The 27,611-nt window shown below is 43.7% G+C and overlaps 1 protein-coding gene across 9 annotated transcripts in view; it reads right to left on the bottom strand.

Moving 5' to 3' along the window:
* The window catches only part of ALS2 (alsin Rho guanine nucleotide exchange factor ALS2), an 80,457-nt gene that overhangs the window by 23,948 nt on the left and 28,898 nt on the right, over positions 1–27,611 (bottom strand). For 6 of the 9 annotated variants that reach the window (XM_030579258.1, XM_030579260.1, XM_030579264.1 and 3 more), the window contains 12 exons: positions 23,747–23,918; positions 23,321–23,501; positions 18,588–18,653; positions 13,305–13,467; positions 12,432–12,563; positions 12,066–12,194; positions 9,448–9,518; positions 8,888–8,954; positions 5,760–5,962; positions 5,552–5,617; positions 3,327–3,425; positions 2,547–2,711 (listed from right to left, as the gene is read on the bottom strand). In XM_030579258.1, the coding sequence (XP_030435118.1) occupies positions 2,547–2,711; positions 3,327–3,425; positions 5,552–5,617; positions 5,760–5,962; positions 8,888–8,954; positions 9,448–9,518; positions 12,066–12,194; positions 12,432–12,563; positions 13,305–13,467; positions 18,588–18,653; positions 23,321–23,501; positions 23,747–23,918 (1,514 nt within the window). Of the gene's footprint in view, positions 1–2,546; positions 2,712–3,326; positions 3,426–5,551; positions 5,618–5,759; positions 5,963–8,887; positions 8,955–9,447; positions 9,519–12,065; positions 12,195–12,431; positions 12,564–13,304; positions 13,468–18,186; positions 18,423–18,587; positions 18,654–23,320; positions 23,502–23,746; positions 23,919–27,611 lie in introns of those variants that run through there. The other 3 variants (XM_030579263.1, XM_030579265.1, XM_030579266.1) reach the window with 3 other exon arrangements.

Raw genomic sequence — 27,611 nt, 5'->3', positions numbered from 1 at the left:
TGTATAAAAAATTGTGACTGGTGCAGAGGAAGAATAAGGAAACATCGGGGTCAATACAATGAAGTTAATAGGCAGCAGGTTTAACAGAAACACCAAGTATTTCACACAATGCACAGTAAACCTGTGGAACTCTGTGACAACCGTTGTGAAAATCATTGCCAAGAGATGCTGAAGGCCCGAACTATAATGAGGTTCAAAAAAGAACTAGTTAAGTTCATAGAGGATAGGCACATCAATGGCTATTAGCCAAAATGGCCAGGGATGCAATCCTGTGCTCTGGAGTCCCTAGCCTCTGATTGCTGGGACTGGATGACAGGGGATGGATCACAAAATGATTACCTGTTCAGTTCATTCCCTCTAAAGCACCTGACATTGGCCAGTGTCAGAAGACAGGATATTGGGGTAGATGGACCATTGGTCTTACCCACTATGTCCGTTCTTATGTTTTTATTTTCAGAAACTGACAGTTTTAATAAGGCAGAACACAATAAGCCAATATCTAAGCAAGCAGATCTGAACAACTGCTACAGAATTAACAAGGGAAAAGCCCGCTGGTTGATCTGGATCAGCATAAACTGAGCTTTGAAAGAGTCATGTATAAAAGGAGATCCTTACTGATGTGAGGCATGTGCAGAGGGTGGGTGAAGGTTAGATAAAACAAAATAAGATTTCCTTAAATTTTTTTTTACCCTGACCTCTTGACTGAGTTTTTGATTTCATGACAACTAACTTGCCCTCACTTGAGCGGGCTCACATTATATACTGAGGTAGGACCAATAAAGGAGGAAGAAGGCTAGTTCCACAGCTTGCAGTTAAATTCAAGGGGGGTTGGGGAGGGGAAAGACATGGTCAGAATAGTCATTTGGTTCATGGACTAATGATATTTAAAGCAAAGGGCTGAAATAAACCAAGTCAATCAGACATTCATTTTGAGGGTTCTGCAGTATCGAAGATAGAGGAAATAAGAGCCATTTTGAAAGAGATATTTTGGATAGCAACTAAACAAGATTGCTGTCAAATAGATTAGAGGATCTGAGTTATTTCTTACACATAAACATGTGAATCTTTCAAGGCCATTGAAAGACGCACTCAAAGCGGCCTTTCCTTTCCAAGTCGAAAGGATCATACAGATTAGACTGTATGAATTTAATTGTATGCTTAGAAGTAGATCTAACACTCTCTTCATTTTCCAGCTGTCCTGAAAAGGCATATGGTTTTATGCATTTCAGTCTTCAATTAGTAAGTGAAACTAACTTACAAATTCCGCCCCCTCCCAAAAAATATGATGCTTGCCACCTGGTATCATGGCTTATTGGAAGATACTGGTTTGATTCATGGTTTCAGCCACTCGTGTTTGACTGGGACTTGTTAGAAAGCAGATGCAGCAGGCTAAGCTTCTGGGACAGAGAAGGGGAGAGGTAAATTCCAGGCTTTGCTCAAAGTCACTATCACTGCCCAGTGAGACACTAACAGATGAAAGCAGTCTATCCATTCCTGATTCACAGTGCCTTGAGTAAACATACTGAAAGAAATCCTCCTACCCAAAACCCAATGTTATTAAAGTTAAAAGAAATATAAATTCCACATTGTCTTTGATTTTTAATTATCCACACAGGCGGCAATGAAAGCTACTTTCTGAAGTCTCTTCCAAAATTCTAACTTTTCATAAAGCCAAAACTGAACTTGCAAGTGAAGAGTATTTCAATAGCAAGAATGGCAGGCCGGATATGTGGTTAAATATTATGGAAGTCTGAAGAATATTGTGAGGAAAGTACCTTTTGACCAGGACCAAATGTGAAACCGATGTTAGGAACAAAAACTACAGAGGCCAGAACAATTCCCCCTCTCATCAAAAACCCAGACCTTGGTCATGGCTTTTCACTCTTCCACCTCATATATGGGCTTCCAGCTCTGTGAACTAGGACCAGACACCTTAGCTTCCATGAAAAGCTCTTAGCTTGGAGAAAGGAGACCTTGGAAGAGAAGACTTCAGGTGTTTTGTACAAGTGCCTTCTATTAACTTACCTCTGTTCAGACAGAATCAGGTTTTTAGTGCACTCCTGCTACTTACCCCATCTTTTCATTTTGCTCATTCATGAGGAGATGAAGTAACTTGCCCCCAGCTGCCAGAGTGAATCAGTAGCTTTACCTGGATTAGAATCCAAGATGACCTAGTTCCTAAATCTTTAATCAATGGGCAACTCAAGCTTCTGGTTGGTGGGATGAGAGAATACTACATATGCCATTTGCAAAGCATGCAGAGGTATGGATGGTACTGAAGAAGCTATCAGAATCAGTGCCACACTTCAAGCAGAAGTATGATGGAGAGCATGTAAAAATATTGGCTTTAAACCGAAGCAGTGGAATGGAACCCATATTTTGAGCTCCTAATCCTCCCCCATCAGCCCCAAAAGCCTATAATAAACTAAAGTCAAATTGCAGAAACTGAAAACATGTAAAGAGATACCTATTCAACCCTTTCCCCTCCAAGTTTATGTAATTTTGGGCAGATTAAAAGTTTGGGATTCCTGCCATCAACACATTACCTTGTGATATCATCAAAGACACCATATCCAGTCTTCTTATCCATCACCCACTGGCCAATGAACATACTGGGAGAGAAAGATGTCAGTTTGCCACTGCGCAGGAGACCATGTCCATGACGCATGTTATCCTGAAAACATCCTTCATACACCTCACCAGTGGCATAACTGTAATGACAAAAAGAATGGGTACGATTCTTATGATCTGTATTCTTTCATCCCAAGGTTTTCAGGAATAGATACTGAATTTTTCCCTTTTCCTTCAGAGACTGCACTAAACCCAAGCCCACTTCTGGAATCAGATTAACAAGTACGTTTAGGAGGTGAATAAAAAAGGGTTGCTGCTCATGGTCACTACAACAAAGTTAAGATCCTTTTTCAAGTGAGACATGAAATACCATAAGACATCTGTCACAATGAATTTCAAGAGAAAACTTGCAGGTTGAAAGGAGGAAGCAACATTAAAACAGAGACAGTGTAACAGCTATCAGAGTGTGTGAGAACATGTACGATAAGAATTGGGATTTCTTGGCAGTTTTAAGCCATAGTAACTGCAGCTCGGAGTTTAGGAATATGAAAATAGCAATAGGAATGCTAGTGGAGACCTGAAACATTAGCCCCACCCTGGAAAGAAAACAGAGTTCCAGTGCACCAAAGGGAATAAACTGCTACTGAAAGCTGCACTTGATATGTTAGCTGAAGTTCAAATAGTTATTGTTCCCTCTTGGACCACACACTTACTATTGCAAGAGCAAAGATTATCTTAATGAAAGAAGGCATTACCTGTAGACTCCTTGTCCACACATTTTGCCCTCCTTCCAGTATCCCACGTAATGGTCATCCTTGGTCAGTGCTTTGTTTGGTATTTTGTATTCACCATACCTGCCAATGCATGAAGATCAAACATGAGCAGCTATGATATGAATGTATAGACAAATCCAAACTCTGTTATTTACAAAAGGAGGTATAAAATCAAAAACAACGTATTTCAACATTAGATTGCCCTGGGTGGCTCTGTCTCCAGCTCCAGCAGTTAGAAATTGATTTTTGTACTGGGGAAAAAAAAAAAAAAAAGAAAGAGGAAGTTCTAAACACTAGGTTTTTTTTACTCTGTACTGTTTCCCACGCATTTGGTTCTGGCCTGTAGTAAGCCTTCTCTTCCTCCATCAGTGCTTTGGCTTTTTGTGCTCCACAGTAGAACCCTGCAGCGCAACAGCACGGCCTCAACCTACGCTTTGCAAGAATCTCTCTTATTTCAGATCCTAAGGGCTGATCTTCACTATGGGGAGATCGGGGAGAGTGATGCTGCTGCAGATGCAGCAGGGGTTGATTTAGAGGGTCTAGTGAAGACCTGCTAAATTGATGGCAGTGTGCTCTCCGTCAACCCTGGTACTCCACCTCTCTGGGAAGTGTAAAGGAAGTTGACCAGTGAGTGTCTCCCGTCAATGCAGCGCAGTGAAGACATTGGGGTAAGCCAACCTAAGCTACAATCGACTCCAGCTATATTATTTACATTGCTGGAGTAGCATAACTTAGGTCAACTTACCCCAGTAGTGAAGACAAGCCCCAAGTCTGTCTCCATCTCCTGTACATTGTTCAGGAGAAACAAATAGATCTACCTTCAGTATTATTGCAAGCTAAGTTCTTAAATCTCTTTATATCTTTATGGGTCAGTCACAAACACTGTTATTTTGGCTATGGACTTAAAAATTTATAACCACTGAGAATATCTGAAGGAGTAAAAGGATTGTAAAGTGTCTAGCTAGATGGGGAAGGTGGCACAGGTCTTTAAAAAAGTGTTTATAAAAAGTGCCAGAAGCTCAAGATATTGGTGCTGCTGTCTTTCCAGAATGGCTTGTGGTTGGGTAGATGGTTCAGACAGCAAGTAATGGACAGCAAAGTATTCAACACTGACCACATGAGCTGCATACTCCAAAATGTGTGCAGTGGTGTTTAATTACAAAATTAGTAGTTCTAATCTTAACTACAGCTTAATGTTTTTGACCTGGAGAACCTTTTTCCCCTTCCCCCTTTAAAAAAAAAGAAAAAGGGTATTCAAGATACACTGGATGGTTGCGAACGATCAAAAGGCCAGTTGGGGCTCTTAGATCTGCTACATCCTGGCAGCTGAGCTATAGAAGTTGTCTGCAGGATGTAAACATGCCAATCCTCCAGCCCCTACAGGTTCGATTACATGCATTAGAAAGTCTTGTTGCAATTTCTAGGTTGAAGTCCCTTATGTAACCATAAATTCCTTATAAGTACCTAATATAACCACAGTTCTCATTATCTATATAAAATGTCCATTGCTTGTTAGAAAATTATTAAGCTCTTGGTTTCAATGATATAGTGTAGAAGCAAATTCCGTGAGTTGAACTATATGTTGTGCACCAAGTTATTCCCTTTTATCAGTTTTAAATGCTGCTTTTCAGTTTTATTGGATAGCTCCTTTATCTTGTATTATGATATGGGAATGCCTATTTATCTATTTTTTTCCTACTCTATACTATTCATTTTACATATCACGATCAACTCTCTTAAAAATAGTCCTAACTTCCAGGCTTCTGTTTATGGAATCTTTATATTGCTGTTTCCTTTCTCCAGGCCTTTTCTATTTCTACGCTTTTTGAAATGAAGTGACCAGAACTTAATACACTATTCAAGATGATGGTGCACCCCTAATTTATATAAAGGCATTATATGCCTTTTGAAAGAGCAAATAAATGATTCAGCTTCATGATTTTTTAAAAAATCTTCAGATACAACAGAAGGCCTCGCTGGTAAGCAAAGATAAGAAAGTTGACGGACTTTTGCAGTCAGATTCACTTGTCCATCTCTCAGCATCCTCTCCTCCACCTTCAAACCTCATTTGGTCTTTGTATTGTTTACTTACAGACTGCAAGCTTTTTACATATACACACATAACCTTGATCTAAAGAGAGGCACCACTATCTACTATAAACACTTTTTCTGTTTGCTGCTGAGAGGGTAGTGAACTCTGCTCTTACCCATCTTCCAGGCCATTTCGGAACATCCCAGAATACATCCTTCCATCAGCCCATCTTAGGATCCCTCTGGAACACACATACACCCACTACAGTTAGGCCAGTTACACTAGTATTTCATGTTTTATGCAAGCAAAATAATGACTATTTTGCACAGCAACCAAACTACCTCTTCCTATTCCATTTATCTGTTCAGTCTGAATGCTTTTACCTGCCATGGGGTTTCCCGGAAAGCCATCGCCCATCATAGGTGGCATCTTTAAGCCGAGGGTCCTTGTAAAAGGTGTATTTCGCACTACGTGAAATAGGAGGCTCCTGTCTCTGAATATTCCCACCACTTCCATAAGATGGTAAGTCAGATGTCCCCCTTAGGGCCTGATCCACAGCTTGGCTTATAGCCCTCAGCCACTTTGTCTGAAATAGAGAGTTTATGGAAGAGTTTATTAGTAATCTATCATGTTTAGCAATCCATCTCTCTTTACACAGGTATTATTGCAGGACAAATGTAGATAAAAATGAGACTTTTTAGTTCCTTGGATGAATAATGTTCACATGTGATACAAGTAATGTGAGACAAGACATCTCTTTTTTCCCCGCCCCCCATCTCCCCATTATAAAAGGATGCTTAGTATCACCACACACTCCCACACTGTGGAAGAAAAAACAAAAGGAGGGGGGAAAGAGGGAGAATCAGGAAAGTTACCTGAAAATCACACAAGAAATCCTAAACAACTATAAATATCTCAGTCTATATCTGTATCTCATAACAGCCATCCAACACAAAAAACAAAAAAAGTCAAACAGACTGCCACCTCCAGGAAAAAAAACATAGCACTAGTACCCACCACTTGAATGCTACATAACACCTGATCATCATCAAATTTAAAATCGAGACTACCCCTACCTGGAGCTGAATTATCTTTACTCTCTAAGGGACTGAACTTCTACCCCTTCACAGAACCGGATACCATATTAACATGTGGAGCACCAGAGAATTACTCCTGTGATTCTGTTCACACCACTCACAATTACTATGTCCCCACTGACAATCACAAGAAAAAAGGAATTATCTGACTAGACACCATAGAGTGGAAAAAACCACAGTCTTGATCATTACATGGATTGCTTTGAGGGGCAAAAACAACAAGAACAAACAAACAAAGAGGAGCGAAATCCTTATCTCCACCACATTCACCACAATCTTTCCACCGCCAAGACGACAGCTATGCAATCCCGGAAACCTAACCGCCACACAGTGCTCAAACCAGCAGACAGAGGGGGCACCATCGTAGTTCTCAGCCGTGATGACTACGAACGAGGCCAGCTGACACCACTCTGACACCACCTACTATAAAGAACTCAAAGACGACCCCACGCCACAATTTTTCCAAGGATTTAAGGATATAATCAAATCCTTCCCCAAACAACTCCAAGAGAAACTCTATAAAGCTCATCTCCAACAAATACACTCCAGGGACTTTCTACATGCTTCCCAAGATACATAAACAAGTGAAGTCAAGCAGACCCATTGTATCTGGCCACAGCATTCTCACTGAAGGAATATCAGGATTTACAGAAACCATCTTCAAGCCACTCACCACACAAGGGGCCTGCTTCCTTCAGGACACAACAGACTTCCTCCACAAACAACCTCCCTCAGAACACCATCCTTGCCACCATGGATATCATTCCCTTTACACCTACATCCCTCACAGTGATAGCATAGCTGCCTGCCTCAAATATTTACAAGACCATGGACAACCCTCAGATATCCACCCAAACACATCAAACTCAGCCATTTCATCCTTGCCCAGAACAACTTTACATTCAACAAACACTTTGTCCAAACCATGGGAACAGCCATGAGTACTAGTATAGCTCCTCAATAAGCCAACTTCTTCATGGGCCACTTTGAAGAATTTCTGGACAAATGCACCCAAAAAAGAAAAAAACAACACACACACACACCCCACAATGAAATACCTGAGATACAGATACATTGATGCTATTTTTAATCACCTGAACAGATGACTTACACTCCCTCAGATTTCCACCACAACTTCAACCACCCCTTCTTCATTAAAAACCTCTTTCTGGGACATTCACACACTAGCATTAGCTTCCTGGACACCACAATCAGCTTCAAACAATGGAACCCTACAGACAACTATATACAAGAACCCCACTGATCACGCTATCTATCTTCCTAGATCTAGTAACTTCCCAACCAACCACCCCAAGAAATCTGTTATCTACAGCCAGGCACTCAGACACCACAGAAGATGCTCTGAGAAGAAAGTCCGGGATACACACCTGGATACACTCAAAACCACCTTCAGAAAAGGATGCTCCACCAGAGTAGATCACATCATGCAACAAGCCACCCAAATACCCTGACAGAACCTGCTTCAATACTGAAATAAAATCCCCTCTGACTGCACAACCCTTAGTTGTCATCTACCACCCCACACTGAAACCCATACGGAGCATCAAACTACAATCTATACTCAATGGGGACCCCATCCTGAGAAATCTTTCCTGAACCTCTCCACTTCTGACCTTCATACAACCCCCGAACCTCTCCAAGCTCATGAAAAGATACACCTACTCAAAGCTGTACCAGACCCTGCCAGAACAAATGCAAGACCTGCAGACATGTCTCCACTGCTACAATCATCAACTCCTCCCATAATACACCTTTCAAGATCTATGGTCCTACACATTTCTATCACATGTGTGGTCCTCACCCAGTGCACTAAATGCCTAGGTGGGTGAAACCAGACCATCACTACAATCTTGAATGAACTCTCATAGGAAAATGATACAGAACGAAACACACCAGATCACCTGTGGGTGAGTACTTTTCACAAAACGTTCACTCTATATTTATCTCTCAGTCCTCATCCGCAAAGAAAAATGTGCACAACACTTTCAAAAAACAAGCCTGGGAGTTTAAAATTCATAACTTTGCTAGACACTAAAATTAATGGTTTTAATAAAGACACTGGATTTATGGCTTATTACAATAATCTATAAGCCATTACCGCTCCCCCCATCCTCCATTTTTGTCTTATTACTACAAAGGTGTTGTTAACAGTCCACTTGACCTTGAATGGTCCCAGAAAGTATGTGCTAACTACTTATACTAAACTACCTGTTCAATCTTGTATTTACGTGTGACACACTGAGCATGTTTCCCAGATCTGAAGAACTCTGTATAGCTTGAAAGCTTGTCTCGCTCACTAACATAAGTTACTCCAGTAAAAGATATTAGCTTACTCACCTTGTCTCTCTAGCATCACCAGAGGTAATTAAGAAGTTCGGTATCTGCCTACTTACCTTTTCCTGTGGTGTTGATGAAAGAAGAATGAAATTTTCCTCTGGTGTAGTAACCTTCAAACCATTCCTAGAGTGGAAACAAGAATAAAATCAATCAAGAAAAGACCTTTCACTAGCTGGTGAAATTTTCAGCCTGGAAAAAATAACCTAGGCTTCTTACCAAAGGAGGGATAGGTTATCCGTTTTAAAAAATGAGTGTCACAGTGAGTGTCACTTAGCTTTAACTACTAGTTTAAAAGAAAACAGTAACACAAGAAGCCTCAGAAATGGCTACTTTTTGCACTCTTCCTCATCTCAATTGTTTGTGCACTCATGTGATTTACAAGTACAAAACAAGAATATAGCAGGATCCTACTTTAACCAAGCACAGTGAAATACAAAAGAAAAAGAAAACTTTAATTGGATTAGAAGAATATATGGGCCAAGGACACATCCCATACTGTGCCTAGTTTACAAGACTTACCCCAAATGGTTGCAAATTATTTTATTATTATTCAGGAACATCAGACTATTTCAGCAATAAAAATAAGAATGAACCCTAGTTACAGAGGAATACTCACACACTACCAGCTTCTTCTGAAAGAGCCTCCACCCACAGCGTTGAAAGGGGGAAAATATGATGTGTTGAGAACTGTAGCAAGGGGAAGGAAGGGGAAAAACAAAAAATAAATAGCAGATACACCCATTTGCTCCACCCCAAATTCCTTATGATGCATCCTCCCCTGCAGTTTTGTCTCCCCACAGCTGAGAATAGGCATGAGACTTGTGTCCTGAAAGCTAATTGTTCCCAGAAGTGCCAGTTGCAAACCATGACACCTGTGAAGCCATAAGGAAGACCTTGATGTATGAATATTTATGTTTGACATACAGGTTATTTCAACTCTCTTTGGAAACAGGCAACACTTCTCACTTTTAGATGTCCCAACACCATTGTGAGACAGAGGGTACGTCTACACTATGGGATTATTCCGATTTTACATAAACCAGTTTTGTAAAACACTGTATAAAGTCGAGTGCACGTGGCCATACTAAGCACGTTAATTCGGTGGTGTGTGTCCATGGTCCGAGGCTACTGTCGATTTCCAGAGCGTTGCACTGTGGGTAGCTATTCCGTAGCTATCCCATAGTTCCTGCCGTCTCCCCCGCCCATTGGAATTCTGGGTTGAGATCTCAGCGCCTGATGGGGCAAAAATCATTGTCGCGGGTGGTTCTGGGTAAATGTCGTCACTCATTCCTTCCTATAGGAAAGCAACGGCAGACAATCATTTCCCGCCCTTTTTCCCTGGATTGCCCTGGCAGATGCCATAGCACGGCAACCATGGAGCCCGTTCAGCTTTTTTTTTTTTTTTTTAAACTGTCACCGTATGTCTACCTGATGCCGCTGACAAAGGCGATACTGCAGCGCTACACAGCAGCACTCATTTGCTTTTGCATGATAGCAGAGACGGTTATCAATCGTTCTGTATCGTCTGCTGCCATTGTAAATTGGCAATGAGATGACAGTTATCTGTCGTTCTGTACTGTCTGCTGCTATCATGGGTGCCCCTGGCTGAGGTCGGCCGGGGGCGCAAAGGCAAAAATGGGAATGACTCCCTGAATCAATCCCTCCTTTATGGTATCTAAAAATAGAGTCAGTCCTGCCTAGAATATGGGGCAAGAGTACTAGAGAACCAATGTACCAGAGAGCACAGCTGCTCCATGTCAGATCCCACAGAAATGACGAGCTACACGCCATTCACAGGGGGTGCCCCTGCAACAACCCCACCTGTTGCTTCCCTCCTCTCCAACCTTCCTGGGCTACCGTGGCAGTGTCCCCCCCATTTGTGTCATGAAGTTATAAAGAATGCAGGAATAAGAAACAGTGACTTGTTAGTGAGATAAAATGAAGGGGAGGCAGCCTCCCACTGCTATGACAGTCCAGGCATAACTTTAAGTGGTGTGGGGGAGAGGAGCCCAGCATCCTGCTGCTATGAAAATCCAGGCAGTACAGAATCTTTTCTTTACACAGGAAAGGGAGGGGGCTGATGGAGCTCAGCCCCCAGTTGCTATGATGAGGACGGTTACCAGCTGTTCTGTACCATCTACTGGGAATGACTGGGAATCATTCTTATTTTTACCTAGGCGCCCCGGCTGACCTCACCTGAGGCCAGCCAGGAGCATTCACGGGATGATGACAAGGACGGCTAGCAGTCCTAGTACACCATCTGCCACCGGGGAGGGGAGAGGAGTGGATACTGCTCTTCACTCCCGCAGCATTGCGTCTACCAGCAGCATTCAGTAGACATAGGGTGACATGGAAAGAAGTCAAGAAATTATTTCTTTCCCTTTTCTTTCACATGCGGGGGGGAGGGAGTAAATTGTCGAGCTATACCCTGAACCATGCCGGACAATGTGTTTGAACCTACAGGGATTGGGAGCTCAGCCAAAAACGTAAATATTTTTCGGAGACTGCTGCGGACTGTGGGATAGCTGGAGTCCTCAGTACCCTCTCCCTCCCTTCATGAACGTCCATTTGATTCTTTGGCTTTCCATTATGCTTGTCACGCAGCACTGTGTAGCCTGGAGATTTTTTTCAAATGCTTTGGCATTTCGTTTTCTGTAACGGAGCTCTGATAGAACAGATTTGTCTCCCCATATAGCAATCAGATCCAGTATCTCCTGTACGGTCCATGTTGGAGCTCTTTTTGGATTTGGGACTGCATGGCCACCCTGCTGATCAGAGCTCCACGCTGGGCAAACAGGAAATGAAATTCAAAAGTTCGCAGGGCTTTTCCTGTTTACCTGGCCACTGCATCCGAGTTCAGATTGCTGTCCAGAGCAGTCACAGTGGTGCACTGTGGGATACCGCCTGGAGGCCAATACCGTCGATTTGCGGCCACACTAACCCTAAACCGATATGGAAATACCGATTTTAGCGCTACTCCTCTCATTGGGGAGGAGTACAGAAACCGATTTAAAGAGCCCTTTATATCGATATAAAGGGTCTCGTAGTGTGGATGGGTACAGCGTTAAATCAGTTTAACGCTGCTAAAATCGGTTTAAACCCATAGTGTAGACCAGGCCAGAATATACCTAGATTAAGAACAACAGACTCACCATATGGAAAAATTGGCGCATGCTTTCAACCAGCTGGGGCGAAAATAGTTTTCAGTTCTGAGAGCTATAGGAGTTGGCTCACCTGAGCATGGACTAGAGCATCATTAAAGAGGATGAACCAGTTCACCGAGAATCTCCCAGCATGCTGTAGGGACAGCCCCCGATTACTGCTTTCACAGATTAACCGACGTTCTGGTCTCCTCAACGAATCCTACAATTAAAAATAAAGTGCTGATAGTTTCTGAATTTCAGTGCTGTTTGTGTTATGATTATTGTTCACAAGAAGGGCCAAATTGAGATAGTGTGTTAAACCTTCCAAAAATTAGAGAGGCTTAAGTAGAACAATGACATCATAAAGCAGGGAAATGTGCGGAGAGGAAAATAGTGACTTCAGAGCCAGGCCTATACAAACATGCAGTGGGACGCTAGTGATAATAGCAACTCATACCGTCATTTTCCCAGGAAAGGTCTTCCAGAAGCTCAGTGTGTATTCTGCTTCCTTCCTTTTCCTATTGAGATGGACAGCAAGAGTCTCATAGCAAGAACTGGAATCTTGTAGTTTTTGGTATTCTGGAGATGTCTAAAGGGTAACAAACAAAAATAAGTGGTTTTGTGAGACACATAATTTCAAAGAATGTGTATCAACCACAATGGGTTAGTAGTTATGAGCTCCTGACTGCAGGGGAGGTCACCCTGCTGCTGAGTGGCTCTGTCCTCAGGCCCTCTGTGACAGCAGAGGTGCAGAGGGCTCCCTGTGCTGCCAGTGACAGACGATCCCTTCAGGTGCAGGGAAGGCGGCGGTCCTGCCTGGCAGAGCAGAGACCTTCAGCCAAGGCCACAATGAGGACGATGCTTTCCTGATGATGGGAGAGGCTACCCCACTGCTAAATTGCTCCTGCCTAGGGGTGCAGCCCTTAGAAATAGGATGACCTCCCCCATGCCCCATCCTCCTCCTTGCTGTCACAGGCGCGAGGGAGCAGGGCCACAGAGGTCTCCCTGCATGGTGGCAAGGCCAGTGACACTCAATCCCTACAGGCACAAGTGGGGTGGGAGGCCACACGCCTGCCAACTATTACCAATCAATATATTTTTTCCATCAACTTCAGCATGTCAGCTGAAATCAATGTGTACTGACAGTGCTTAAAATTGAATTCTGCCAAGCCTACTTATAAACCTAAAGTGATAAGGGTTTTAATCAAATTGTTTTAGTATAATATTTGTAACAAGGCTAGTTTAGTGATACCAATGTATAATCAAAGAACGAGCAATCCCCTCCAAAATCTCCTACCAAGTAAGTTTCATACATGACAAGATGGCTTACCACTTCAAAACACGTAGCAAGCTTTAGCAAAACTCTAGCATAGTTATGAAGTCGTCTGACTGGCAAGAAAAACAGGGTATTTAGCACTTCGATCAACTGTATGTTTTCCTCCTTCATTTCAGCTAGATCTTGTAACAATTGCTGGTTTTTACCTAAAAAGTCACTAAAGGTGGAAAAAATGACATAACAAAACCTTAGTAATGCTTTGCAATACTATTACAGAGTTCCCCTTATGGGGTTATATCAAACCAGCAGAGATTAAAAAGAGAAAGATGAACAGGACACAGGATCCATTCCCATTATGGTTTAAGGAGATTTGTTATAACATAGCTCTATGCTAACTTCAGTACTTGTTTTGGTACAAGTAATGGACTTGTTTGCTGATGTCAGTTAATTTAGTGACTGCATGTATGAGCAGATTTGCTGAAGGAAGAGTTACTCTCCAAAGAGGAAACTAGACAGATACTTGCCTTTTTCCATTAGGTCTCCAACTAGCCAGGTTAAAATATATACGGAAAAAGGGTTTCCATGCCACCTGTTAAACTAAACTAATGCGTCTAACACTGAGAAAAGTGATGTGCATAACAAAGTGCAATGAAAAAGTCCCTATCTTTGCTCCAGTGTAACTCCCTAAATACATTTGTGTATTCTATTCCCCACCACTGTTGTTTAATGAAGTTGAACAGCCCTTTCCCCCAGCTAGAAAAATCATATCCTCCCTCAAAGATACACAGGGAACCTAGTCAATCCTCAGTCTGATTTCCTAAATGGAGGATTAATTTAGTTCAGGTAAGAGGACAAAAACAGTTATAAGAATACTACATTTGGGAACAAGAACAGAATTTCTTCACACACACAAAAATTAACCCCACTTGTCCTTTTGTTCAACACAGCTGTGTCTGTGTGCGCGCATGCGCGCAAGAGAGAGAGATGACAACACACACAGAGGCAGTTATTCGGAGAGAAGCTATTTGAACAGGGAATTCTGTGAAGCTCACGCAAATTGAAAAGGCAAGTAACAGAACAAAGAACTAGCTTATAGACTTGCACAGCAGGACACCTAAGAAGAGTTCTACATGATTAGCAAGGTGCTGCCTCACAAATATCAAATGAGTATACCTTGCCTAATTCTGCTCACGAGCTTTATGAGCCTTCTTGTTCAACAAGCATAAGACGAAAAAGAGCTTTCTTTGGAGATAAAGCCGCTTTTCTTTGGCCACAAAACTAACAATATGGATAGTTTGCATTTTTAGAGTGCTTTAAAATCCTCACAGGGAAGGCTCCGTAGCAGTATCAAGTAATAACAGAGTCCTCATGCTCACTGGTCTTACCCACTGTCTCAGAGGAAACACCCAAGAGTCTGCCAACAAATTAGGACTCCCGGTGAAACTTATACTTGTCTTTTTTTGTTTTTTACATACAAGATTTGACTACTAAAATCTCTATATTGGGAAATATCTATAGGAGATCCGCTGACATTAACCACTGACAGACTACCCTGCTGAAAAGCTCTCACAGAATGAAGGATTCATTCTAAAAAGACAATTATCCGCAAAGAAACCTCCTTGTTTTTTGCTACAAGGAACAGATCAGATTTCTAAAACATATTTCCTCCCTGAAGTTTCTAAACCTGAAAAAGCGTTAGCTATCTAATGAGACTGTGGTGTCAGTATTAGAAGCTGTCACTACTGACAGTGACACTAGATAAAGAATTCAGTATGCTGAGTAGCTCCACCATCTGAAATGATCAGTGGATCCACAGTTGTCCCAGAAATTTTGCCCACACTGGGAATTTGAATTTAGAGCTTGCAACACTTCACCATTAAAAAAATTGATCAATGCACAGGTAGATGATTCTGAACCTTTTTCCATTGAATGATTTCACATTTAGCAAGGTACAGATAATCCTCAGATGCACTCTAGAATTCCTTGCATTGGCTCCTAGGACACTTTAAAGAAGGTAACACAGACATGTTTTATGGAATGCTTTGTACACCAGAAGATGGACAACTGAGTCATTCCCGTCTCAATTCTTCCAGTGATACAAGACACTTGCAAGACTGCAACTTTTTAGACACCAGTTTACAACCCCCAAATTGCAATTGCTTTTCCAAAGAATTAAGAGAGCCAAAAGATATATTAGGTCGTTAATTCTGCATTGACTGAGAGATGAACTGTTATTTTCAATTGTTATCATACACTGATAACCATCATTTTAAAAAATAAACACTAAACGCCAGTGACATCATGAAGAGCAGCTTCAGAGAACCAACGCTATGGAGAGTAAAGTACAGTTACTCTTCCTTCTAGTCAAAAGAAGAGTTCCACTCACCTAATAAGGGACAGCGTTCTCCTTGACAAGAAGATTAAAAGAATAATATTCTTAAAAAGGGTTGCCTTAAAATGCTGTACCTATTAAATACTGCAAAATTAACAATTATCTAAGCTTATTAGCTCTTGAAGAAAGTTTACTCCCAAGTAAATCCATGGCAGTTATGCAAGGATCATATTTATAGGCATTGTGAATGGGTGATCAAGGTTTAGCCTTCAGCTAAGCTCTCGTGAGCCATGAACAGACAAATCTTTTTAAAATAACATTAGTCAATTTTGTTTACTCTTTCTTTCTCCACCTTCAAGAGAAAGCAGACCTAACTAAATACCTTCATTACTATTTATAAAAATAATAATACATCACAGGCTAGGTCTACACAGCGGGGAGAGTCAACCTAAGGCCTGGTCTACATTATGCATTTATACCGAATTTAACAGCGTTAAACCAGATTAACCCTGCACCCGTTCACACAACGAAGCCATTTATATCGATATAAAGGGCTCTTAAAACCAATTTTTGTACTCCTCCCCAACGAGAGGAGTAGCGCTGAAATCGGTATTGCCATGTCAGATTTGGGTTAGTGTGGCCGCAATTCGATGATATTAGCCTCCGGGTGGTATCCCACAGTGCACCACTGTGACCGCTCTGGAAAACGATCTGAACTCAGATGCACTGGCCAGGTAGACAGGAAAAGCCCTGCAAACTTTTGAATTTCATTTCCTTTTTGCCCAGCGTGGAGCTCTGATCAGCACGGGTGGCCATGCAGTCCCAAATCCAAAAAGAGCTCCAGCATGGACCGTATGGGAGATACTGGATCTGATCGCTGTATGGGGAGACAAATCTGTTCTATCAGAGCTCCGTTCCAGAAGACAAAATGCCAAAGCATTTGAAAAAATCTCCAGGCTATGATAGACAGAGGCCACAGCAGGGACTCAACACAGCGCTGTGTGAAAAGCGTAACGGAAAGCCAAAGAATCAAATGGACGCTCATGGAGGGAGGGAGGGTGGACTGAGGACTCCAGCTATCCCACAGTCCCCGCAGTCTCTGAAAAGCATTTGCATTCTTGGCTGAACTACCAATGCCTGAAGGGTCAAAAACATTGTCGCCAGTGGTTCAGGGAATATGTCATCAATTTACCCCCTCGCCAAAGAAAAGGGGAAAAAATCGTTTCTCGCCTCTTTTCCATGTCACCGTATGTCTACTGGATGCTGCTGGTAGACGGGGGCTGCAGCGCTAAACAGCAGCATCCTCTCCCCTCCCCAGTGGCACACGGTAGGGTACAATATGACTGATAGCCATCCTCGTCATCATCCTGTGAGTGCTCCTGGCTGGCCTCAGTGAGGTTGGCCGGAGGCACCTGGGCAAAAATGGGAATGACTCCCGGTCATTCCCTTCTTTAAGCTTTGTGTCCTGGAGATTCAGTCCTGGCAGATGGTGTAATAGGGCTGGTAACCGTCCTCATCAATAGCAGCTGGAGGCTGAGCTCCTCTCCCCACTCACCCTTCAATGACTAATGGAGATGTCCTGCCTGGAATATCATAGCAGCTGGAAGCTGCCTCCCCCTCATTTTCATCTTACTAAAAAGTCAGTGTTTCTTATTCCTGCATTCTTTATTACTTCATCACACAAATGGGGGGATAACTGCCACGGTAGCCCAGGAGGGGTGTGGGAGAATGGAAGCAATGGGTGGGGTTGTTGCAGGGGCACCCCCTAGAATGGCATGCAGCTCATCATTTCTGGGGGATCTCTGGGGCTCTGACCCGGAGTGGCTGTGCTCTCTGGTTCTCTAGTAGACTTGTCCCATATTCTAGGCAGGACTGACTATTTTTAGACAAAACATAAAAAAGGGAATGACCTGGGAAGTCATTTCCATTTTTGTCCATGTGCCCCCGGCCGACCTCAGCGAGGCCAGCCAGGAGCACTCATGACAGCAGCAGACGGTACAATATGACTGGTAACCGTCATTGCCAATTTCCAAAGCAGCAGACGGTGCAATAGGGCTGGTAACCATCTCTGCTACCTTGCAAAGGCAAATGAATGCTGCTGTGTAGCACTGCAGTACCGCGTCTGTTAGCAGCATCCAGTAAACATATGGTGACAATGAAAAAAGGCTAAACAGGCTTCATGGTTACCATGCTATGGCGTCTGCCAGGGCAAACCAGAGAAAAAAGGCGTGAAATGATTGTCTGCTGTTACTTTCACGGAGGAAGGATTGAGTGACAACATTTACCCAGAATCACCCGCGACACTGTTTTTGCTCCATCATGAATTGTGATCTCAACCCAGAATTCCAATGGGCTGGGGAGACTGCGGGAACTATGGGATAGCTATGGGATAGCTACCCACAGTGCAACGCCCTGGAAATCGACGCTAGCCTTGGTACATGGACGCACACGGCCAAATTAATGAGCTTAGTGTGGCCCCGTGCACTCGACTTTATACAATCTGTTTTAAAAAACAGTTTCTGTAAAATTGGAATAATCCCGTAGTGTAGACATACCCTCAGATATGCAACTTAGCTGAAGCTGGTGTATCTTAGGGCGATTTACCTGGCTGCGAGGACGGTGGCAAGTCGACCACTGCCGCTCCCCCGTCGACTCCACTTCCGCCTCTCACCGCGGTGGAGTTCCGGAGTCAACGGCATAGCGATCAGGGATCTATTTTATCGCGTCTACACTACACGCAATAAATCGATCCCTAGTAGATCAATCACTACCCACCGAGCCGGCGGGTAGTGCAGACACACCCAATAGCTGAGGTCAGGTATAGTGAAATTTCTCTTCACCTGATGGGAAAGAAATTATGGTACCCAAAAGTCCTGAGAAATCATGTGAGGGAAGCCAGGAAAAAAGAAAAAAAAAATCCATCTGCGTGTCCACTAACATGCATATGTTAACACAACAAAGTCTCTCTGTTTAAGAAAATAAAACGCTAGAAAAGATTTACTTACATTGCTGGCTTTGCAAGAAGCATGAATCCTCCCATCACCAGAAAGTTTGTTACAGATGTGCAATACCTAGAACAGATAAGAAAAAAAAAAGGCACCTTCTGAAATCTCTTGGGAGAAGGGCAGTGAATTCCTGTATTCCTCAACAGGAGATTTTTAGTGCCTACTTTATTACAAGTCTGCTCGTAAGATGCTTTTAGGTCAGGTTCTCTCCTCTATGTATATAATGTAGAATATAGACTGTAAATGTGCAAGCGTATCAGATATATCTATGTCAACAGATATAGATATAGATGATATAGATATATTTTATAATCACTTTAATTGAAAAAGGATACACTTGCACATTTACATTCTCAACCATAATGCAGCTCTGAGGTCAAGGTTTCCGTAATAAACTATTAACTCACATTTTTGATCCTGAAGGGAAATAACTTTCATTTTTTTGCTGGTTTCCTCCCCTGCTTCTTGAATCTTCTTCTTCTCTCTTACTGTCTCTCAGGCTGGATGTTAAGCATACTGATGAGTAGAGCCCTGCAAATCTGTGGATATCTGCAGATGCGATTTCCACAGACCATTTTTGCAGATTAGATGTGGATACAAATTTTGTATCTGTGCAGGGCTCTGTTGATTACTATTTTATTATTCATTGTTCTTGAAATATTTAAGAACAACTTGTCATAAAACCTTGTCCTCCAAACCTTCAGGTTCAGATTCGGAACATGCACTCTTTCTTCAAAAAGGCAAAAGGGGAGCTGCTGTAGGAAGAAAACATTTAGTCTGGATCTTCATTACTGTTGGATGAAGATCTTGAACTATGAGCTCTCTTATTCTCTCAGACTAGTGCCTTGCTAGACTCTGTCTTCCGGAGAGGAAAAAGAATATGAACTAAAAAACAAGACTGCTTAAAAAAAAAAAAAAAAAAAAAAAAAAGCAAGCCACTAAATTCTTGGGCTTCTTTCTTTGTTTATGTTTAGAGACATACAGTTCTAAAGAGTCAAAGAAAAATTCCATTTGTGTGCAGCTAGACAAAAATATTCATCCAGATCAGTGAGGACAGTTTTGGTTTTCCTGAGGATCAGAGATAGGAGCCTGGGGATTTATATCTGAATGCAGAATGACAAGCCCTATCTTGGAAGCATTAAGTAAAGGTTAAAAAGTCACCTGGAAAGAAAAATAACTTGAGCGTGTACCTTTTTTAGACTTTAAAAAGAAAACTTGAAAGTATTTCCCCCACTTATCCCCCCCCAAGGACAAATGGAGAAAGTCAGGTTGTGTCAACCACAGGAGATTCTATGGTGACTGAAGAACTAATCAACTTATGATATCACAGGAATAGAGAGGAAAGGCATTTTTAATCTTACTGTTTTGAACTGTTGTTTTAAAAATGGGTGTAACATCAGTACCCAATGAACATTTGGAACAAAGGATATCTTCATTAAAGATAACATTGCTGAGATTTCTATGGAGAGAGAGAAAAAAAAAAAAAAAAAAAAAAAAAAAACCCCCAAAACCCACCACACACACACACACACACACACACACACACACAAAGCAGATTTTTAAAGCGCTCCACAGGTCTTCATACATCAAAGCATTATATATAAGGGGAAGGCAAAACTATACAAATAATTAGGCTTGGTCTACAATTAAGACTTTTAGCAGTATAACCACCATTTCTTTGGTTTAAAAAAATACCAATATAGTTACAGCAATATAACTTTTATGTTTAGAAAAGCACTTAAGAAAGGAAGTGAGGCAGTAAGAAGGTCTTCACTGACACAAACCTTCCCTGTTTCCCCAAAGACAAATATATACCCAAGGCCTCTGAAGTAACTGTAACCTTCCTGAATACTCTGAATCTTTGTTTTCTCATCAACTGCTAGAGATACAAGGCAGGCCACAGAGGTGTCTGCCATAATCAACAGTTTTGTGAGGTATAAAATCCAGCTTTGCTTTCCTTTATATGGGTGGGGGAGTAAGGGTAGAAAAGCTGTTAAAACATCTGCTCTATTGATAGTCTGAGGGGCTGAAGAGGACTCGGTTCTCCAACTTGGGCGACGCCTGGCTGAGAGGGAGGTTCTCTCTACCTCTGCTGCTTTGACTGCACTACTTTTCAAAAAGGCACAAGTCCCCCTCAATATATAAGTGGAGTATTCAATGTGTGCACTTTTTTAGGTACTGTTTGAACCTCTTAGTTTTGTAATTGGTTCTCTCAGTCATTCCGCGATTTTACCTAGAAATGAAGCAGCTTTGCTAAGGTGCTTCAGAAAAGAAGGTGCTAATTATCAGAAGACCTCTAAAAGCTAATTTAGCAATTTAAGCAAGTTGCCAGATATGCCCCTTTTAGGGGGTAAAATTGCTGTTTATGCTCTGCAAAGTGGGAGGCCTGAAGACAGCCAGATCCTGCTGTGTGAGTGTGAGAGAGAGAACCAACAACATGGCAAGGAACCAAGAAGATAGGATTTAAACTGAAGTCAAAGAGTAATTGGTCCTTACCCTGCAATCTGCCTGACAACAGGCTAGCCCCTCTTTACCATGTCTGTCATTCTTATAGTGGCAAAAGTGTCACTATTGGCAATACTATAGTATTACGATCAAGGACAACTTGAAAGAGTTTAAGGTCTCTGTCAAACCTCAGATCAGAAACTGAATCTGTAGACTTGGGAAAAAACATATCACAAATCAATGCACTTTCAGAGATGTTAACATCAGTTCAGGTTCAATGTCTCCACCGCAACAGCCAGTAACACTAAACTCTATAAACAGTGCAGCAAGCACAGGAAGAAAGTAGTGTCTACAGAACAGCACTTTATATTTTAATATCTAGATTAAAAAAGACTCCCTATAGGAAAAGACAGAAAATGGCTTTACAAAGGTAGCCTAGAAAGACTGGCTGGGAAGCAGCAAGTTTGCAGTGTCTGGGGCCGCAGGAGAGATTCCCATCGGAACAAAGGACCATCACAAACTTCACCACGTCTGCTCTCAGTGCAATGCGCATGCCTTTCACCTAGCCTTTTCCAACATGAATATATGGCAACATGTGTTTATACCCTATTTTTATAGATTAAAAATAAATTCCCAAACAAAAACACTCCACAGCACACTTCTCCACCTGGAGAGAAGTTGACAGAACATATGACAGATACTAGCCACGTTGCTTAATGCACTACAAGAAGGCACTCTGATACGACCATGACAAGTGAAGTATAAACCTATAGAGTAGAATGGATAGAGAAATATGCAGAGGAAGATGAAGAAAAGCATTAAGGAGCTGAAGAGAAAGACAGCAGTGATGAAAAACAGCAGCAGACTGGAGGTGAAAAACAAGAGGAGATTAAGAAAGAATATGCAGAGATCCCAGATGAGAATGAAAAATAGAGAAACCAAGAAAACCCACCCTGCCAGAAGCAGTGCCCCCTTTTAGTCAACAATAATGTGGGAAGCACCAACTACATAAAAAACTAATAGTAAGAATCAGCTCTGGGAACCAAGTCACAGGAAAAGTTGTATCTGGAACAGACAGGAACAGAGAGGGTGGGGAGATGTCTGTTGCTGAATAACTCATGGGATGTACTGATGCATGATGGGGTTTTGTTTTTTTTATATGTTATTTTTTGCTGAGCAAAAAACCTGTATCTGCTGGTATTGTCAGTTCAGCTCATTAACAGAAACCAAGTGCCATTTACTGTTGCAGACAAACATGAAAATTGTCATCTCAGACATCAAGAGAGGGAAAGAAACCGGTTATTTCGATTATTTTTGTTTTAAAATATATTAATCCAAATACAGACGATTGCATACTTAGTGCTATCTTTAATTGTTATATGGCGATTAGTGCCTTGGGAAGGAAGAAAAAAGGGCTAGGATATTTTAAAGTAATTATTCTAGAAACTAGAATGGCTCCAGCTTTTGGATAGACGTTTGTAGCTAGTTTTCAAATGCGTGTACATAGTTAAGTATTGCTCTTGTACCAGGCAACTTACACATGTATTTGCATAATTGCCTCTGAGGCTGAATTATCTTCAAAAAAAAAAAAAAAAAAAGGGGGGGGGGGATTCAGATTAAACTGATAAAACCCTTTATAGTATATGTATTATATTGATGCCAGAGATAAATTGTTCTGTAACAAACTTTTTCACAATATTACTTCCAGTAGATGTACGTGCAGCAGCCAGCCAATCAAATGTGAATAAGTGAACCACGACATTTTTCTTTTTAAGCATCAAAAAGGTCTAGGACACTGTATAGACAAAGGACTTGAAATCTGTAGTTTTAACGCATGGAGAGCTCTTTAAGGGAAAAAAAATCTTATTGTAAGTTATTTGAGTTAGGGTTTATTTATGTTTAAAATGCTACAGTGGCACAACTGCAGCACTACAGCTGTGCTCCCACTGCTGCAGCTAATCTAGCTTCCCAAGAGGTGGTAGCCAGGTCAACAGAATTCTTTCATTGACCTAGCACAGAATATATCAGGGTTTAGGTTGGCATAGCTACATTTCTGAAGGGTGTGGATTTTTCACTTTGAGACAGGTAGCAATGCCAAAGTAAGTTTTCAGTGCACACCAGCCCTTATATTGCAAGATATTAATCTGTAGAACATTAGCATGATGCTTGGCAACTGAGGTTTCCTTATGCCAGTCTCCTTATAATCTATTCTTCTCTTATTACAGAGATATTCTGCTCTACAGAATAAACCTGCAGACACTCAGTATGAGACAGATTTTAATACTTGCTCTGTATAACTGTCCAAGAAGAGACTAGAATGCTTCAGGATGGCCAAGCTCTTTGCCTCCTTTATCCCATGAAGAAAACTACTCAGAGAGGCTCCATGTTGACCAATCAGATAACACAGCTTGCTGAACCTGCTTGCCATATCCTGCAACTGCTGGACCGTAGTTGCAGTGCCCAAGTTATCTGTAAGAAATAAGAAAGAAATAACGTACATTTCCAAAAGAACAGTAACAGGTATATTAATAATGGGAATTAATCCAGGCACTTAATCCGCTATTAGAATTTTTTATTTCAAAGAATGTTATCACCTAGTGAATGTCTTCAGACTAACTGGGGTCCCCAATCCATGCAATTCCTTCACACAAACACACACACAATTTCATCATGGGAAGTGAAGATATGATCATCGATTCAAGGAATTATCTTACCTAAACCTAGAAGGGGTCTGAGGACCTGAGATTTGATCTCACTCAGTTTGCAATAGAACCTTCTCTCTGTGGAAGCCAACTCGTGCAAGCTTGCAATATATCCCATAATGTTTCTGTCCACCAAGGCCAAACACTTGTCCCCACCTGCTGTCACGCTGCTTATGTACCCTAACTGAAAGAAAAAAAAAACCAGAAACTGCTTTAACATAGTATCCTAATACAAAATGAAAAGTAACCCAAGGTGATGAGCACAGTATAAAAACCTAGACTGGCAGATTAGGATCTTTGCTGGTAATAAATAATTTGATGTCCAAGAGCGTATCTAATACTAGGAAAGTTACCCACTGTCAACTAATGAGTGTCAGCTATCTGTTCCCTTTCTTCCCCACCCATCTATGCTAGCAACCTACCCATTTTTAATGCTTTCTGATTGGAGAATGATAGAAAGGAGGAAGTGAGGAACCCGTATTTAACATCCGCTGTCAACTACTGGTAATTTTACAAGTGTCAACAGGGCCTAGGAGATGAAAGATAACCCTTAACTCATGAAAGAGAAACTGACCATGAACTCAGCTACTTTCAAAACTGCAAAATGTTTTAGATTTAGCTTTCCCTCAGTTTCTTCATGCACACACAGCACATTCCATCCTCAAACAAATAATTTCTCCTTAGTAGAAGAAAAGATTTTTTCTTCTCTTTTTCAATGTTTGGGAAGCACGTTATTCCATTTTTCTCATTTTTTTCAGAGCTGTATCAATCAGCTCCCTTTCTGATGCAAAAGACACAAGTTAACTGATTGAGGAGTAGTAGTATTTGTGATGCAGTAGGGACTGTCTGTGTGGGGAGTGGGAGAGCAGGGGAGGACTTTAGGGGATGGACGACGCCAGGGCCTGTAACCTGAGCTAGGTAAGGGAGGGGAAAAGTCAACCCCTTTGCCCGGGAAGGGGACAAAGGAAGGGAGTGGCAGGAGGGAAGCAGTTTGAGTTTGGGCTTGGGGCTGTGTGGGCGGAATTCAGGGGATCCTAGCTAGGATCCAAGCACCCTGAAAGCCCAGAAGGACTCGGTGGAGGGGTCCTGACTGTGCCTGCAAGCTCTGCTGTAACCTGTGTTCCTGTTGTCCAATAAACCTTCTGTTTTACTGGCTGGCTAAGAGTCACTGTGGGTCCCAGGAAGAGGGGTGCAGGACCGGACTCCCCCACACTCCGTGACAACTGGTGGCAGCAGCGGGAGATACTGCACCCCGTGGACGGCGCTTCCTGCAGTAAGTGACTGGGAAGCAGTAAAATGAAGGGGTGGTTAACCCCTGGGAGTGTGTGTCCAGTGAGAAGGACTTTGCAGTAACAGGGTCCCCCGGGGGATTGCAGCGAGCGGTCCCAGGGGCGGAGGAGTCTGCAGCTCGACCCTGGCAGAGAGGTGGTGACCTCACGAAGGGCTGGTGCACTAGGGGTCCCCCTGGAAACCGTGGGGAGCGGTGAGCACCCCGGCCTGTGAGTGGCCAGCAGGAAGATGTATGCCAAGCGGCGCCAGTGCAACCTGCTGGAGCTATGCAAGCAGAGGGGGCTGCGCCCAGGGAGGCTCAGCAAGGACCAGCTGATTGCCCAGCTGGAGCAGGGAGACCGCATGAATGAACGGAGCCCTGTCTCTGAGGGAAGCAGCTGGGCAGATGCAGCGCAGGCACCAGTGTCTGTCCCCGCTGGGAGTGGTCAGCCGGCGGACGAGGGCTTCCCGAGACCCCCCCTTCCTAGGCCTAGGGGAAGGAGAGGAGCCCAGTGTATACCGAGGGCACCGTGACACCCCCGGCCAGCAGGGGATCCTCCTGGCGAAGCTCACCCCCCAGCAGGGGATCCTCCCGGCAACGCTCGGCATCCGTGGAGCGGATGCAGCTGGAATATGAAAGGGAGCTGAAATGGGAGGAGCTCGAGTTAAAGAGGCAAGAGCTGGAGAAGGCGAACCAGCGTAAACATGAGCAGGAGGAGAAGGAGAACCAGCGTAAACATGAGCTGGACCTGGCCCAGCTGAGGAGAAGTGAGGCCCTGGCTGCGGTGAGTGAGGGCGGACCCAAGCCTACAAAGAGCTTTGATAAGCACTTGCTGCCCTGGCATAAGGAGGGGGAGGACATAGATACCTTCCTGACGGCCTTTGAGAATGCCTGCGAGCTGCACAGGGTTGACCCTGCAGACAGGATCGCAGTTCTCACCCCCTTACTGGACTCCACAGCCGTGGAGGTGTACAGCCGACTGAAAGTGGCGGAGGCAGGGGACTACGAACTGTTCAAACAGGCCCTGCTCCGCGAGTTTGGGCTGACTCCTGAGATGTACCGGAAAAAGTTCCGGAGCCAGTGTAAAACCCGTGAGGTCACATACCTACAACTGGTCAACCGGGCGCAGGGGTATGCCCGCAAGTGGACAGCTGGGGCCCAAACTAAAGAGGACCTGCTTGACCTATTCATACTGGAGCACCTGTATGAGCAGTGCCCGTCTGACCTGAGGCTGTGGTTGATGGACCAGAAGCCGGAGAACCCGCAGCATGCAGGCCAGCTGGCTGACCAATTTGTGGACAGTCGGGCAGGGGATGGCAGGGAGGAGTCTCGAAGGAGCAGGCCTGCCTCAACGCAGAGAGAGAGTCATCATGGGACCTCCCAAAGGGGGCTTATGGAGAACCCCCCCAAAAGGGGAATATCCAGCGTCAGGTCCCTCCAACCCACTCAAGGGGACCCACGAGACACGGGCTGCTATCGCTGTGGCCAACGAGGTCACATACGGGCCCAGTGCCCCAAGCTCAGGGACAGACCAAGCAGACCCAACCCGCAGAGGGTGGACTGGGTAAAAACCCAATCGGAGGAGGGGCTACATTCCCAGGAAAGGGGGGCTGGCAACATGCCACCTGTGGATGCTCCAGGCTCCGGGTTTTTGGTTTACCGGGTGGGCGCGGGGCTGCCCCTCCGGAAAGAGTGCATTGTTTCCCTGGAAGTAGATGGGAGGAAGGTCACTGGGTACTGGGACATGGGTGCAGAGGTGACGCTGGCCCGGCCCGAGGTGGTGGCCTCAGATCTGATGGTGCCCGACACCTACCTGACCCTGATGGGTGTGGGCGGGACCCCATTCAAGGTACCCGTGGCAAGGGTACACCTGAAATGGGGGGCCAAGGAGGGCCCCAAGGATGTGGGGGTACACCAATATTTGCCCACTGACGTGTTAATGGGAGGGGACCTCGAGGACTGGCCTAGTAACACCCAGAGTGCCCTGGTCATGACTCGTAGTCAGAGTCGGCAAAGAGCACTGCACCCCGACAACGGGGAAGGTACTCGATCCGAGGTGCAGGACCCTAACCCAGGGAGTGGGGAACGCCCAGGGGCATGGTTCAGAGAGGCTGCGGCCTCAGACCCAGCCAACAAGAGAGAGCTGGTCCCCATCCCTGTCCCAGCTGCTGAGTTCCAGGCCGAGTTGCAGAAAGATCCCTCCTTGCAGAAGCACAGGGACCGGGCTGACCTTAGTGCGGTACAGACCATGAGGAGAGGTTGCAAGGAGAAGATCCTGTGAGAGAAGGGGTTCCTGTACCGAGAATGGGCTCCCCCAGGGGAAGTAGAGTCATGAGTGATCAGGAGGCAGCTGGTGGTTCCCCAGAAGTTCCATCACAAGCTGTTGTACCTGGCCCATGACATCCCTCTCGCAGGGCACCAGTGAATCCAGCGCACCAGGCAGATGCTGCTACAGAACTTTTACTGGCCTGGGGTCTTTACCCATGTCCGACAGTACTGCCAATCCTGTGACACCTGCCAGAGGGTGGGGAAGGCCCGGGACAAGGGGAAAGCGGCTTTGAGGCCTTTACCCATCATAGAAGAACCTTTCCAGAAGGTGGCCATGGA

The sequence above is a fragment of the Gopherus evgoodei genome, chromosome 11 (genome assembly GCF_007399415.2).
Source record: "Gopherus evgoodei ecotype Sinaloan lineage chromosome 11, rGopEvg1_v1.p, whole genome shotgun sequence".
Lineage (NCBI taxonomy): Eukaryota > Metazoa > Chordata > Testudines > Testudinidae > Gopherus > Gopherus evgoodei.
This window is presented reverse-complemented; position numbering and strand designations above follow the sequence as displayed.